General features: G+C 38.8%; 1 protein-coding gene across 26 annotated transcripts in view; it reads right to left on the reverse strand.

The window, feature by feature from the left end:
- The window catches only part of LRRFIP2 (LRR binding FLII interacting protein 2), a 109,920-nt gene that overhangs the window by 56,080 nt on the left and 36,372 nt on the right, over window positions 1-17,468 (reverse strand). For 11 of the 26 annotated variants that reach the window (XM_027522941.1, XM_027522936.1, XM_027522934.1 and 8 more), the window contains exons 3-6: window positions 8,611-8,697; window positions 7,341-7,391; window positions 1,467-1,523; window positions 1,325-1,369 (exon numbers count right to left, since the gene is read on the reverse strand). In XM_027522941.1, coding sequence (XP_027378742.1) covers window positions 1,325-1,369; window positions 1,467-1,523; window positions 7,341-7,391; window positions 8,611-8,697 — 240 coding nt within the window. The remainder of the gene's footprint in view (window positions 1-1,324; window positions 1,370-1,466; window positions 1,524-7,340; window positions 7,392-8,610; window positions 8,698-17,468) is intronic. The other 15 variants (XM_027522952.1, XM_027522949.1, XM_027522950.1 and 12 more) reach the window with 3 other exon arrangements.

A 17,468-nucleotide genomic window follows, 5' to 3' on the forward strand; every position in this document is an offset into this window, starting at 1 on the left:
GGATTATTTTCAAAGCCCTCCAAGCTCAACTTTTAAGCTTTTGTTAACTCCCTGTGAGGAAAAAAAAAAAAAAAAAGGCACCAAAATTTCTCTAAGGAGAAGCAAGACAAATTTATTATCTTAAAGCTCTTTTCCTTTAAAATCATTCTTAAACCACTAGTTAGATTTCTATAAAGGCTTTTTAATATTCTTATAAATCTAAATTTTTATAATCAACCAAAATGTTTATGATTCAAGTACTAGCTTACTAATTTATTCCAAAAAGACAGTAGATTATATTCACAATAAGAAATATAACCACTCCTGGCAACAACTGTACATTCGGAAAACATCATCTCGCCTGCCATTCAATTTAGCGCATATGCATGTGCAAAATTTATGGTAAAAGCTGCACTCAGCCAATACGCAACAGATTGTAACAAAAGGAAAATTATCTAAATAAAACATGGTCTTAAGAACGTAAGTGAATAAAAAAAAAAGAAATATAACCAGAGTAAAAGACTATTTAAGAATGCAAACATGTCAATAACTAGTATACCAGAACACACTCAGTTTAATACAGTGTATTTTCAAGATAGGAAAAAATACAAGATAGGAACATTATACAAGATAGGAAGAAAACTAGACCTGGGGATATTAACAAATATAGATCTTAACAAGAACAGAATTTTACTGATGAAAAAAAATCTAGATATAAGCACATATACTCTATTAATAATGTACAAATTAAAAGCATTGCTCTAAGGCAATGTGCTTTAAGCACAACTCATTAAGAACAGAGATCAGCTTTTTTGGCACAATATGCAAGCCTTTAATGAACAATTTCTCATTTATTTTGATTTACGATGATATAATAACTAAAAACTTGAGACAAACTACAAAATATTAATCAAAATATTGAAGCATGATCATTTCTATAAATATGGTAAGACAGGCGTTTTAAAAATCAGTTCAATTTACCACTGAATAAAACTATTAGTCACCCATGCCACCAAATAATAAATTTCATTAAAAAAATTATCATTTAAAAAAATCTGAAAGTAGGAAAAATCTGAAAGTTAGAACCATGCAGGTGTTATTTTATAAAATCAATCTTATTATTTTGTAATGATTTTACAAAATCAAAAGTCCTTTTACAGAAAAAAAGTAAATATACATGTTAATAGATGAAAATATTTACGATTTTAGAATTGATTTACTTATAGCAATAATTTGAGAGAAAATACCACTTTCCAATGAAAAGAACTTTACCAATATTTTCTTTTTTTAGAAAAGACAAAGGGATAGCTTTGCTATTAGGGTGTAAACAACTTAAAATACCAACCCTGTGACTGCCAAGACTTCGAATGGACAATGCATCCTCAACTCCCTGATAAGATAAAAACAAACACAGTAAAGGTGTGTGAGTGGCTGCAGCAAGCTGATGAGGAAAAGTATCAGAGGCAAGTTTGTAGGTTATTACAAACCAGAGAAGGACGACGATGACTGGATCTGTGGGAAGACCTGGCTCTTTCCGACTCTTCCTGGGAAGGGAGAAAGTACGTGGACAGTTAATCACTGAGCAGAGGGCTGCCTATCAGAACTGAGCACAGAGGGGAGTTTCCTCAAAGCTGAGTTTGGGCAGTCACATCCCTCCCTCAGTTGGAAGGGAAGTAGAAATCATCTCAGCAATGTTTTCATTTGAACAAGTGTATGTATGTCTGGCCATTTGTAGAATGTACTCGATATATGACCAAGAGAGCTCAATATACCAAGATAAAAATTAGTAAGTATACTTAACCAACAGAAATTGAGGTCAGCATTAAAAGCAGATTTTGATCTATTTTTTATGATGTTAGTTTATGCAAAGCAGGAAGAAATGTTTATTACAGATGTAGTTTACAGTGAAAATGTATTCTTTTAAAAAGGTTTGGGTTGTAATTTTGCGCTCATTGCCAAAAATTTTTTTCTTTTACCACTATAACTGGGAAAGCAAAGAACAACTAAATGAAACAGCCCCTGACTGTGTATTGTTAATATGAAAAACTACTTATAATTATGAGAAACTAAATACTTTAGAGTTGATAAAGTTGCTTCAAAAGTTATGCCTTATGAAGACTGTAAAAACAAAACACACAAAAAAACCCAATTGACTAAATAAATGTAATTCTAATTTTTTCCATATTCATCTATTAGCACTGTGGCATTAAGTACTGAGTCATGTGAAATTAAATGACTAGTCCCTAGAACCTAATCAACTGTAAGAAACTTCTGATCTTTCAGAATTTCAAAGTTTGGAGTGTCAATTTGCACTGACTAAGAATCTACACACAACTGGCCAACTGGGTTCACAGGTAATCAACACTGCTTTTCCCAAAACACACCAAAACTTCAACACCCCATGACAATACAGCACAAGCATCATGCAGATGGAATAATTGGATGTGGCTACGCCTGATCATTCATTGTGAATCCAGCAACAGTAATTCAACTGAAACACCACAATTTAATGCTTTGTTTTGGTCATGATCTTTGAATACAATTCCAAAAAACGCCTGCTTGTCATATGTCGTGTACATTGATGCATTTGATCAAATCTGCTCAGAAGTCTGTTTATATGTACCAGGATGATTCAATAATTCAATGTTCAACATGGTGCTCTGATCTTTAGGAAATCATCACTGATTCACAGTTTTGTTATGTAATAGACACATGTGAGCTGTAAGAAGCCAAGCAAGTTTCTTTCCTCTCTTTTGACTATCAGGTGACGTATCACAAAACTTTGGGGGGCATGAGTGTTAGCCCAGCAGGGTAGGTACAGCTTACTTATGGTAACAAGTTCTAGGCTAGTTAGCTTTGTTAGTTGAGGTTAATTCTATGTGCCCCCTCCTAGTGTTATTTGGGGTACCAGGGTGACATATCAATACAAGGTTTAACGTTCAGTTTTCTCTTTATTCTATCCTTTCTTTTCATTCCACCTACCACACAGGCGCACTTTTAAAAACCTGCCTCTAAAGAGCACATCCCATTAAACATGCAGCAAAGACAGATGAATTCATATTTATCCTTAATTATGCCTATTATAAAAATAACTCTAAATAACACCACAGTAAGTATCGGAATATCTCTAGATTTACACAGCTTTCTTTTTAGCACCATTTGGAAAAAATGACCTAATGAGTTCAGAAAACTACAGAATAAAATATAAGCCCATAGAGGCTGGCTAATTTAAAGTGACAGGATACAGTTTATTCCACAGTCATAACCTACACCTGAAGCCAGCACTGTTCAGCAGGCCTTTCATCGACAGTGGAGATGCTCTGTGTTTGTGCTATCTGGTATGGCAGCCACCAGCCACAGGTGGCCACTAAGCATTTAAACTGTCAGAAGTGCAACTGAAGAACCAAAGTTTAATTTTTATCAATTCAAGTCGAAACCTAATTACCCACATAAGGCTAGTGGCTACCATATGTACAGTGAGGCAAGCTCAGAGCAAATTTTTATTACACCAAAAAGACTCCAAGCACATACTTCACTAAGAGTCTGCCGTGGAACACTACTCTTCCACAGAAAGGCGGGCATTCCACGTGGTCTTTAACTACTGCCTTTACCTGGAATGCTACCGCACAGTGGCAGACAGGGAGATACAGAAGGAAACCCTGTATAAACCAAAGACCCTAGCACCAAATCTAGAATTATTTTTAAGAGTTAGAGGATCCTTAGAGATCATCTAGTCTGATCCTTTCATTTTATAGTACAATAAACAAAAAGCTGCATCACAAAAAGGTTAGGGGTCAACAAAGCTAGAAAGCTGGACCAGCATTCAGACCTTCTGACTCACAATACCACTGAACCAATCAAGATACTATCCTATACTGGCCAAATCCAGATTTAACTACATACAAAGAACATGAAGAAAGGGGCAAGGTATCCTAGTTTTCTACTCTGGAATACAAAAAAAGCTTCATTTCCCAGGTATTTCTAAAGGACTATTAAAACTGCCAAAAGGCTTTTTTAAAAATTAATCACCAGAAAGTCAATAGAAAAAGATTTCAGCAACGTTTTTAGGTACCAATTACAAGGCAGACTATCCCTCTCCTTCCACAGTTCAGAAGACAAAATATTTTCACTGTCTTGAGAAGCCTTATAAATATAAAGGATGAATGAACAGGACAATGCCTTCAAAGAGAGTTTTCTATCTTTTAAGGCTTCCTGGAAAATTATGTTTGATACATTTAAGTTAGATAAATGGAAATGAAATATACCCTGTTTTTAAAAGTTCTCTAAGTTTTTTTTTTTTTTTTAAAGCTGACAGCCCTCTGCATATACCTGGACATCTCTGACAATAAATATTGGATTCAAGGGGGGAGCTATCCCCCTCAGTTTTTGTTTTTTTTTAATTAATTCACTTATTTTAATTGGAGGCTAATTACTTTACAATATTCTGGTGGTTTTTGTCATACATTGACATGAATCAGCCATGGGTGTACATGTGTCCCCCATCCTGAACCCCCTTCCCACCTCCCTCCCCACCCCATCCCTCAGGGTTGCCCCACTGCACCAGCTTTGAGTGCCCAGTTTCATGCATCAAACTTGGACTGGCAATCTATTTCACATATGGTAATATACATGTTTCTATGCTATTCTCTCAAATCATCCCACCCTCGCCTTCACCCAGAGTTCAAAAAGTTTGTTCTTTATTATCTGTGTCTCTTTTGCTGTCTCGCATATAGGGTCATTGTTACCATCTTTCTAAATTCCATATATATGTGTTAATATACTGTATTGGTGTTTTTCTGACTGACTTCACTCTGTATAATAGGCTCCAGTTTCATCTACCTCATTAGAACGGATTCAAATGTGTTCTTTTTAATAGCCGAGTAATAATACTCCATTGTGTATATGTACCACAGCTTTCTTATCCATTCTGCTGATGGACATCTAGGTTGCTTCCATGTCCTGGCTATTGTAAACAGTGCTGCGATGAACATTGGGGTACACATGTCTCTTTCAATTCTGGTTTCCTCGGTGTGTATGCCCAGCAGTGGGATTCCTGGGTCGTATGGCCCCCTCAGTTTTAAATTAGGAAACCTCACAAACTGCATTTGCTCTTTCAGATTCCCAACACGTCACTGCTTCAGACACCCGGCTTACAGGCAGCAGTACTGGCTAACCTAAGACTACCTGGGGGCCCAGAAAGACACAGGCCCTTTTCTTCTTGGTCCGTCCACCTCCCACTCCACCATCAGCACATGGGGCACCCTTGCATCCCTTTGAATTCCGGCTCTGCCAACAACTAAAGCTGTTCACTTTGCCAACCCTTTCTCACCTACCTATAAAATGGAGAGAGTGGACCTGTCTTACAATGGGGACTGAACACGTATGTAAAAGGTATGAGCACAATGCTATGCTATGCTAAGTCACTTTAGTCATGTCCGACTCTGTGTGACCCCATAGACGGCAGCCACCAGGCTCCCCCGTCCCTGGGATTCTCCAGGCAAGAACACTGGAGTGGGTTGCCATTTCCTTCTCCAATGCGTGAAAGTGAAGTCGCTCAGTCGTGTCTGACTCTCAGCGACCCCATGGACTGTAGCCCTCCAGGCTCCTCCATCCATGGGATTCTCCAGGCAAGAGTACTGGAGTTGGGTGCCATTGCCTTCTCCATGAGCACAATGCTGGCACACAGACATGTACTCAACATTAGCTTCATTCCTGAACCTCATGCTCCGGTGTTCCCTATTCACATCCAACAGCCCACTCACGGGCGAAAAAAGTGCTAAATTAGGAGAAATTTTTAGTATAGGAAGATTCTTCCTTCTAGTCATCGATAACCCAATTGTTTGTCTATGCATTAATTATAAATTTATTAGTAATTTATATTTTACACTGTGATGCTCACATGCCAACTTCTATGATAAGTTCATAGACAGAAAGCAGCCAGAAAGACAAGGATAGGATAAGAAGTTAGAGGAAAAATCAGTTTGAACGAAGTGCCAGAAGGGGTCGGAATGTTAATTATTCTATCTGAAACAAAACCCCACCTTCTCTGCCTGTCCAAATCCTACCTATTAGTTAAGACTTGGACACCTGCGTTTTAAACCCTAACCCAAACTGCTCCTTTCAACATAAGAATTAAATATTAGACTTTTAACATAGGCTTTTTTTATTTAATGCTTTGATCTGCCCTAAGATATTAAAATCCTAGGCAATTTAATTTGAGAACTATAATACATAATTATAAAAGGAAATTAATATTTCCACTTTTGCAATTAAGAATTATTTCTCTTAACTCATGCAAAAATATTCTTAAGACATCATCAGTAATATTAAGCCAGTTACATGCAGAAGACACTTGAATTATAAAATAAGCTATCTTTAATAACAAGAAAGGACAGATTCTACTCCAAAATAACAAACACATACATGAGGAGTGGCTTAATTTTAAGTAACCAAACACGTTTTTTCTCTCTTTTTTAAAATATCACAATGAGAAGTATGATGAAGTTTTAAAATTTGTAGGTAAATACAATCATAAATATTTAAATTCTGGTTATACCTTAAAATGCTATTCTAGAAGGGATTTGCTTATGAAAGTTGCTTGTTATGCAATTAAACAGTGGTTCTTAACCTCTTAAGGATCACAGACTCCTTTTGAGAATCTGATAATAAAAATTCCTGTGGCCATTTCACATGAAAATATACACATACTCAAAACCTGGCATGGGATGTCCTCACCCCATCCCCCAAGCCTATTCACACACCAAGCTAAGAACCCCCGCAACCAGAGGCAGCAAGGGCACTTATCAACACTGAAAAAAGCTCAAATTTAGGACTGACTCACAGTAAGTCATACATTACTGGTTGCAATTTGCTCTTGCAGCTAACAAATTTGGGAATGACAGCGTAAGACTTGAAAGGAAACTGAGAGAACTAACAACATAAAAGTAATTTTCAGAGGGGATGAAAGAATGATTTGGTTCATCTTTCTATGAAGAACCTGATATAGCTTTTTAAAAAAGAGAGAAAAGAAGAAAGGGGCAGGGGAGGAGAAGGCGGGACGGAGAGGGGTGGGCAAATTTTAGGGACAGAAGAACAAATCCACAGAGAGAAAACACATTCATCTACTCAATCTTTCTTGGTCAGGAGCATTTATGAGATGAGCGTGAGGCTCTAACTACAACGAAAATGGCCGGACTCCAAGCACACATTTGGTCTACTACAGGCAGAAGAGACACTCGCTGACCTTTAGGTTCAAACATGACAAACACTCCTACTTGGCAAATGATTAGTCAATGTTTTACTTTGAGATTGCATATTTCAGCAACTGATCACAACATGCAGGGCAGGCAATTCTGGCCTACCAGCCACTTCTGAATCTGTCCCCATTTCCGGTCAAAGGAATGATGAGAGTGCTACAAATGCAAAAGTTTCACAAACTCAAGTTTCCGACAGACTGCCTGCTATGGAAAGTCTTAAACTAATCACATACATTTGTCCTGAAAGGCAATGATTGTTAATTCAAAGTTACACATTCAAAATACACAACATACTAAGCTAAATATGTTCAGTCTGCAGCTCAGAGAACTACAAATAAAACTTAAACTTAATAACTCTATTCTTATAGTTCACTACAATTTTAGGAATATAAAAGACAATGCATTGTATTTTAACATTTCATCTCAAGCCAAGAACTGCATTCAATATTTGAAGCTATGAGGTAAAAAAAAAAAAAAAAAAAAAAAGGCAATATATTAACTGTTTTTGGCTTTGTTTTTGAGCTGTGACAATATGGCCTCTATACACATCTCTCTAACTCATTAACAGAAAATTCACCACAAACCTCAAAACAAAGTGTTTAACATTGCCCTGCAGCTTTTTTCCCCCTTTAAACTAAAACATCAGAAATGGTTTTTATGGGAAGTTTCAAAGTCAGGTCAATGTCAGAAGGAAAGAGTAAAAAAGAGTATTTATTTTCTTTTAAAGCAGCCCAACTTCTATATATGTCTAGTTATAAAATTTTTTTTCTTTTTTGCTTTTCTCACTGATAATTAAAAAAGACGGAAATGTATTAGCTATACAAAAGTGTAACATAAAATCAATCACAATTCCACCACAGATAAACCAAAGTACTGAGAGTAATCACTTCTTTCCAGTAGTTTTTGATCTATATATGGATACTAGTTTTTGTAACACAAGACTGGAGTCCTAAAAGTGCTACAATTGTGGGATTTTTTTTTTCCATTTTCTTATACGAAGATTTTCCTCCATTATTAAGTATGCTTACAAACTATATGGCTGTATGATTTCACAGAGCTTAACTATGTATTTATCACGATATAGTCAAAATTCTAGGACATTTAGGACTATAGTAAATAATTCTGTCACCTCTAAGCCTTCTTTGGCTATTACAAGGACTTTATAACCCAACAGTAACTTATGACAAGAGGTATACAGGTGTCTGCTGTTAATTTCAAACAAATATTGCACTAACTTGCTGACACAGAATGGCTCATCAAAACACATACATCAGGTTACTCTATTCCCAGTATTTCAAAAGGAACCAGGTTTACTTCAGAAGGAAACTAGCCTTCTGAAGTAACGACACAAAACAGGGTTATTTTCCCCAGTTACCTCTTTTTGCTGCCGTTCCAGTTCTCTCATGCGGATATCTCTTGCTTCTGCCCGGGCAGCCCGTTTTGCTGCCAGCCTTGCCTCTGCCTGAAAAGTAACAGAAAGATTCAGCTTTATTTAAAAACCAGTGCCTCCAGCACCATACCTCTAGACCAGCCTGGAGGAGAGAGAGCCAAAGAGTGGGGACACAGGGTTGCCCACCAGCAGCCTGGTGACCTCTTCAGTCTACACCCCCTCCACAACTCACTTCTTTTTCTAGTCTCAGAGTCTCCTGAAATCTGGGCCTTCATGCACAACTGTCTGACTTGATGACATATTCAAAACAGTTTACACTGTTCATTGTAGGTTTCTCCAAACTTGCTTTTTCCAGTATTTCTTTCCCCATCAGTTTAATCATACAAATTGGAAATGGCAGGGCTGGCCCCTATTTCACTGTGGGCATCACCAATATTCACTCTCCAAGTGCTGTCAATTCTTGACCAACTCTTGGGTTGAGTTTCCCTCCAACCCATCTCTCTTTCTTTATGCTCACGATCCCTGCTTATTTCAGGAACTCTTCCTCTCTCTCTCTCCGAGATATGCTTCACATGCCATCAGATTCACCACTTAAAAACATACAATTCAATGGGTTTTTAAGTATATTCACAAAGTTGCACAATTATCATCACCATCTAATGATACTTTCGTCACCCCAAAAGGAAAACCTGTACCCATTAGTTGTCACTTCCCATTACCCAACTCCAGCCCCGGGCAACCATCAGTCTACTTTCTGTCTCTCTGAATCTGCCTCTTCTGGACACAGCATATAAATGAAATCATATAATAACTCTTTATCTCCTGGACACTGCAACTGCCTCCAAATCCATCTACCTGACTCTAGACTCGACTCGACAATTCATCGTCTATGTGGTTACATGACTGCCCATCTGCCTTACAAAACACATTTCTGATCAAATCAATCATTTTGCTCTGTAAAACACTCCAGGGGCTCCCCCTCACTCACTGTTAAAGCAAAAATTCCATGGACCAGCACAAAGAGAAGGCAGGAGACGAAGAGCAAAAACAGAGATAGTTTCTCCCAGTCAGTTCTCTGCCTTTTTTCCCCCAGTTGGCCCCAGCTTCACCAGCTGCATCCACCCCTCTCCATTCCTGGACCTCATCTCCTGGGCTGGGAGGTTCAGCCTCTCTTCACAGACTGTTTGCTGGCAGGAGGTATTCTCCCTTCTCTCTCATTCAGCGACCACACTACTTTCTATTAAGAGCTCCTCCAGCCCCTCTGTCACAGAGTAATGCTCTACGCACATGCCCCTACTGTGACTTATGACACTGTGTTAAACGTATTATATGGTATTAAAATTACATGCTCTGTCGCCCCTATGCCTCGGTGTCTGCCAAACAAACAAGACATTTCCAGGCCATGGGCCAGTGTATCAAGGAAATGAGGCAACAAAACAGCCTGATGTACCACATGAAACTAAAAAATCTCTGTCGTTTCTCTGGGAGTGGTTTCCTGGGTTCTTGGCCGCATTGTAACTCTGATTCAGATCCCTCCTCTGATAAGGACAGTAGCTGCTGCTTCTCTTGTTCTGATGATATTTGTGCCCAAGCCTCACAGTAGGAGGGCTTCCCAGCTGGCACAACAGTAAAGAATCCACCTGCCAATGCAGGAGACACAAGACACGTGGGTTCCATCCTTGGGTCAGAAAGATCCCCTGGAGTGGGGGCAAGAATAGTCCAGTATTCTAGCCTGGGAAATCCTACGGACAGAGGAGCCCAGCGGGCTACATACATGGGGTCACAAAGAGTTGGACACAACTGAGCAATTAAGCCCGCAGGCACACTCACACTAAGAAGAGACTCAGGCAAGGTTTAGAAGGATCTACTGTGTGTAAGCACCACACTGAGTGCAAAAAGTACAGAGCAGGACATGCCATTTCTGCCCAAAGACTTCACAGTCTAGCTGAGAGAGACAAACACACTGCTTAGAAGGAGGACACCTGCAGGAAGGGGCAACGGGTTTTGCCAGGCAAGGTCACAGAAGGCTGCTAAGAAGCATAGACAGTGTAAGAGTTACTACTTATTCAATCTCAATTTTGGCATTTTCCTAGTCAGTTTTACACATGTTTTAGTAGCAAAAACCCTGCAAAGTGAATTGCAATCTACCATCCTTAAGCTCTCACACCGTCATCACCAGAGCAATTAGTTTTCTCACATGAATTTTCCAATGGCCTCTATCTTTAAAACACCTACACTCAGACTTCCCTGGTGGTCCAGTGGATAGGAACTCACCTGGCAATGCAGGGGACACGGGTTCAGTCCCTGGTCAGGGAAGATTCCATAAGCTGCGGGGAAACTAAACCCATGCAACACTACTATTGAAGACTGCCTGCCTAGAGCTGATGCTCCACAACAAGAGAAGCCTCTGCAGTGGGAGCCCTCATACCGTAATGAAGAGGGGCACTGGCTCACTGCAGCTAGAGAAAGGCCACTCACAGCAACGAAGTGACCCAGCGTGGCCAAATAAATATGTAGTTAATTTTAAAATACACCTACACTCTCCACATTCTTTCCCCCTCTATGAATGATCACCACGTTCTTACCAGAACGTGTATTTTACAAAAAAAGACTTTAAGGCTAAATTATGCTTCAGCACATAATAAATACATCTACACTTGCAGCCTCCCTTAGAAATTTATCGAGAATGCCGATTTAATCCTTCTGATATCTGTGGCCAATTCTGCACAATCTATTCTAAAATGGGAGCTCTCTAACCAAACAGAAGTACAGGTAATTGAAATCTATTCTCTAATAAATTCTCTTGCACAACAAAAGGGAAGGGACCTAACTGCTGTGCAACAGAAAGACCACGGGCTTCAGAGCCACAAACACACCCTTCTCTTTGCTACTTAGGCAACTCTAAGCGAAACTCGGATGTTACCTCCCTTGGAGACAGTATTAAATACAGCAAGCTTTAAGAGATAAAGAGGTTTCAAAACTACTTTATCTGTTTCTTTCTTATACATTGCTCCCAGGTTTCTGATAGCAGGAACAGCAAGGGGCCAGCAGTCACTCCAATCTGGTAAGACAAGAGGTGCACTCTATTCTTACACTGACACATTTTAACTCTTTTTTTTTTTAATTATGAAAGTATGATAACACATTTATAGGAGACTTGGAAAACACAGAACAAAATTACATATAGTTCCACTATATTTTATAAGCATTTTAAGTAGATAAATTAGTATTTTTAGTTGGAGTTTCAAAATCAAATTCTCAAAAATTAATAAAATACATAGAAAAGTAGAAAGATATAATAGACCTGAAAAGCACTGTGAACCAATCCAACATAATTAGGATTTATATGATTTTCACACAACAGCAGGATACAAATTCTATTCAAATTCCCATAGATTATAAACCAGGAGACACTGGAACATATCCAGGGACATAAAACAAGGTGCAAAAATTTCCTGGTCTAAAAGTATTGAAATCATACAGAGTTTGTTCTCTTAACACTGTGGAATTATGTTAGAAATCAATATCAAAAACATTTGAAATTAACCCCCATATTTCCAAGTGCAATATGACATTTACCAAGAGAGATCTTTGACTTATAGCCACTGAAAGCCTCAATAAAGTTACAAGACTGGAAAAACACAGAGCATGACTGCAAAGAAAGCATTTAAGTGAGAAATTAGTATCAAATGAGAGCTTAATGTCAAAGATACTTTAAAAAACCCATGTATACGGAAATTAAATGTCTACTTAAATGATGAGTGTGTATCAGAAGTCATAACAAATAAAGTTAGAAAATATGTGTAACAGAATAAAAATGAAAAGAGAATTTATCAGAATTTGCTGCATGCAGCTAATGCAGCTCAATGCAACTAAATATAATGTGAAATTTTAAATAAGGTATGAAAATAAATAATAGATCCTAGCATAAAATTGTGTAAGATTTGAATAAAACCTGTACTTTAGTTAATAATACTGTGAAGTGAAGTGAAAGTCACTCAGTCGTGTCTGACTCTTTGCGATCCCATGGACTGTAGCCTACCAGGCTCCTCAGTCCATGGAATTTTCCAGGCAAGAGTACTGGAGTGGGTTGCCATTTCCTTCTCCAGGAGATCTTCCCAACTCAGGGATCGAACCGGGCCCAGGGATAAAACCGGGCCCAGGGATAAAAAAAGCACTGCAGGCAGACGCTTTACCGTCTGAGCCACCAGAGAAGCTAAAATAACACTGTATCATATGTTAATTTTGTGTTTGTTTGTTTACAACAGTATTTCTTTATATTCTCAGAACTGGATTAGAAATTTCAAGTCTCATTCAAAATTTTTTAAAAAATCACTAAATAGTAAGCTTTCTAGACTTTTAGCCGTAATACTAGATATACTGATATATGTTTAAACAGTCAAATTATAGGTACACAAACCACACTTCAAAGTAGCAACACTAGCACCTTCCCCTCAGGATACAATTGTGTCAAAAAGCTACCACAGCTTAGTTTTAACCCATTCTCACAGATACAAAATAAAAAAGATAAAACAATAAAGGACCACAAGGATTGAACTAAGTTCAATACAAAGGTTGGTTAATAAAAATGAAACACAGAATCACCACTTGACCCAATAATTCCACCTCTGGGTACATACACAAAGGAACTGAAAGTAAAGACTCAAAAGAGATATTCACACACCAAATGTTCATAGCAATATTACTCATAAGAGCCAAAGGGTTTAAACAACCCAACTGTCCATCGACAGATGAATGGATAAAGAAAATGTACATACATTTTCCATACAATGGAATATTACGTTTAAATTTAAACAGCAGGAAGCTCTGACTATATGCAACAACTGTGATGAATTTTGAAGACACTGTTGAGTCAAATAAGCCAGACACAAAAGGACAAATATTAAATGCTTCTGCTTATCTCAGGTTCCTAAAATAGTCAAATACCACAGGGATAGAAAGTAGAACCGTGGTGTCCAGTGTGGGAAGGAGGGGATGGGAACTGTTATTTTAACAGGTACAGAGTTTCACTAAGGATGCTGAAAAAATCCTGAGGATGGGCAGCGGTCGTGACCGCACAGCAGTTTAAATGTACTTAACGCCACTAAACTGTACACTTCAAGGTGATCAAAATGACTGACTTCGTGTGATGTTTATTTTACTACAAAAAAAGTTAGTTAATTTAAAAGTTAGCGTAACACATGAGTGAAATCACAAGTACTGAGGAGCCTAATTGAAGTATCTGTATGGTCTTTAGGCTGATATGACCCAAACTTTTAAGGTTAATAGGAAAATTCAGGAACTGGAAATTCAGGTTCAGAAATTACTTGTAAATCTATCTAGTAAGCACTGGACCAGGTTTCTAAACATGAAGATCATTCCAAGGAAGCCAGTCGAGAAATAACGATCAAGCTCTGGCAATATATCAGGACCCAATTCAAAATGTACTAATTCTGTAAAGGGGGGACCCTTACCTTTGCTCTTAATATTTATAAACCTGAACAGTGCTTTGAGAATGATCTTCATAGAATCAAAACTCAAACTTTCAAGATGACAGAAAAGATGAGACCTCACATTAATATTACCACCATCATTTGGGCACTTAGCAAAGCTAGACGGTTATTTACACTTAACTCACAAAGTAACCCCTTGATGTAAAGAAAGATGAAGTAATTGGCTTAATGTCCCCTGGCCAGCAAGTACTGGAACTGAGATCCAGATCCTAAGAATTTGATTCCAGTTCATGCTCTTAACTGTGTTGCCACAATGTATATCTTTATACCCCAAGTATAAGAATGTATCCTTAGGCAAATAATAAAAGTTTACTTTGGATGAATTATCCTATGATTTTCAATTCAGCATAGACTCTTTTCTGTGAAAATGTACTATTCTGGTTCTCTTTTTTCTTTGACCAGGACTTTACACCAAATGTAGTCAATCTTCTGTTACACACAGCCTTTCCTCTCGTTTTACTCCCTATTTTCAATTATCGACCAACGGGAATGACTCAAATCTTACATCTCGGGCTCTGACCAAAAGCAAGGCCTATATTTCTAACTGTTTGGTGGATCTCTTGTCATGCACTAAGAGTGGATAAAAGCAACCTCATCCCCATGAATACTCTATGCTTCCCTGTTTTTCAATCTCCAGAAGTGGAACCCTTGTTGAAAACTCAGCCTCAGGGATTCCTACTTCTTAATCAAACTTTCTTTACACTATCCCTTGAATCCAACCTTTAATCTTCCTTCCAAGCAGGCCCTCACCACTTTCATCTATGACACTAACTCTAACTTCACTTTCTCCATTCCCACTCTCCTCCCATCCCTGCTATTCCATATTACACACTGTTAAATTCACCAAGAACTGACTCATTGGAAAAGACCCTGATGCTGGCAAAGACTGAAGGCAGCAGGAGAAGGGGACGAGAGAGGATAAGATGGTTGGATGGCATCACTGACTCAATGGACATGAGTTTGAGCAAGCTTTGGGAGTTGGAGATGGACAAGGAAGCCTGGCGTGCTGCAGTCCATGGGGTCACAAAGAATCGGACACGACTTAGACTGAAGTAACTAAATTCACCAATATCCAAAAGAATCCTTACACTGTTACAATTTTAAATTTGGATTCTGTTACTGCTTAGTCAAATAAACACAGGCAAACAGGCTAAAATAAGCTCAGTGTGGCTTCCACTGGCATCCCAAATCAGAAACTCAACCAAGGCCAATCCTATTCTAAGTATCTGTCTTGTGGGTCTACAGGTAAAGCAGGATCTAGCCCACCCAATGGACAATACCCTGCTTCCTTGGAATATAACCCCCATGTCAAATTTCACTGTAAACTATTCTAGGGGGAACAAAGTTATGTTCATTTAAAAAAACAGTTTGAATCCATCATCCTAAGAGTCAAAGGCAGGAGTTTACTATACAGCTATATAACAAGGTAAATATATGTATAGACATGTAAAGTTATATAACAATATACATATAAAACATAGATGGACGTGTCTATATACAGAGACACACACACCCACCCTACTATGATGTGAACTCCACCCTCCCCTGGGACCTTGCCTCAACTATCTGATCTTTCTCCTGCCTGCACTCTCTCCCTCTGTTGTCCTTCTTATCCTAAGTAGGTTAAAAGTCTCTCCTATCTTTAACAAAGGGCTTTCACTGCCATGGCCCCGGTTCAGTCCCTGGTTGGGGAACTGAGAGCCCATAAGCTGTGCGGCCAACAGACAAACCGTCCCATCCTGGATCGACTCTGTCTCATCTTCTCTTGTCTCTCATCTTCTTCTATTCTCTCACCTCCCTCCTCATTCTCTTCAAATGACTGCTTTCTGGGTTCTGCCCAAATCATTTCAGAGAAACTGCTCATGCCAAAGTCACTCATGACCTCTGACTACCAAACCCAGTAGAATTTTTCTCTTCTTATCTTGCTTGTCCTTTCTGGATTTCCCATATCACTGCCACTCCGCTCCTTCCGAAACACTCTTCTCTGGGCTTTCTGCAATGCTACTCTCCCCTGGTTTTCCTCGACTCTCTGATCTGCCTTCTTCAGAGTCCGACCTTTAATGTAATCAAAGCTTCCAGACTTCATCTCACTCTCTTCACTGTATGTCCACCCTAAGTTCTCTCTCTGGGTGATAGTGAGAGTCTGCAGATCTCTGCATCCAACAGACTTTTCTCTCTCAGTCCTGACCCAACTGGCTGTCCCACTGGAACCTCAGATTCAAAGCATCACAAACGGAATTTATCATCTTTCCCTTAAAGTCCCTCTTCCTCTTTATATCCCCATCAGTGCTCCCATTACCCCCAAAACTGAAACAAAGGATCACCATAAGGCTCCTCTGTTTTTAGCCTCCATCCACACCCAGTCACTGTATCTCAACTATCTACTACATCTCTATATCAACTATCTACTATATCTCAACTATCTACTCCATCAAGATTCTCTCTCTACCATTTCTCCAATCCAAATTTCCCTCTTCTTTCCCATTGTCACTGCCTGAATTCAGGCTCTCATCACCTCTCCCAAGATGACAACAAAGCCTCCTAACTCATTTTCTCCCTACCAGTCACTCTACATGGTGGCTAACTCTGGAAAAGGTTTTACCCTTCAGTGGCTCCCCTCAGCTGCCCAAATAAAATGTAAACTCCTCAGCACACAAATCCCATCCTGATCAGGCCCTCTGGCCTCTCCAACATTAGCTCCCACTCCCCCCAACCTTTCTTCAGCCAAACCAAGCTGTTACTCTGGCAATTTCCCCCATGTTCTAGCTGTTTCACACCCACATGCCTGAGAACACTTAGAAAGTGACACAGAAATCCATAAAATAATACTGTTTATAATCATACATGTTAGAACTTTTAGAAGAGGAGCAGGAAGGCCACCTCAAGATTCTACTATAGTGGCTCCCTGTTGGGGCAAGGGAAGTGGAACTAGGACTAGGGATGAAATAAAAAGGCCCTAAACTTGGTTTACGATGTCTTCTCCCTTTCTTCTTACCTTTTTAGGAAAAGGTCTGAAATAACTGTCCCAAAAGGATACTTAAACTATTACTAAAACCTTTCTGCATTCAACCTTTTTCAAAAAGAACAGAACATGAAAACACACTCAAACGCCTTTAAAGAACAGAAACCGCTAGCTTTTGAAACTTCTGTCCCACTATCATATGGGACAGTTTTAAAGGGAGGCAAATTCAAATTTCATGATTAGACATAAATGCACTGAATGGAACCAAATGCGGAATTGCCAGCCTGCACGTACATCCATAATACAAAATCCACGCAACTGGCATGAGAAAGAAACATAAGGTGTTTGTCCCTCAGCTATGTCCAACT

This window comes from Bos indicus x Bos taurus, chromosome 22, assembly GCF_003369695.1.
Source record: "Bos indicus x Bos taurus breed Angus x Brahman F1 hybrid chromosome 22, Bos_hybrid_MaternalHap_v2.0, whole genome shotgun sequence".
Taxonomy (NCBI): domain Eukaryota; kingdom Metazoa; phylum Chordata; class Mammalia; order Artiodactyla; family Bovidae; genus Bos; species Bos indicus x Bos taurus.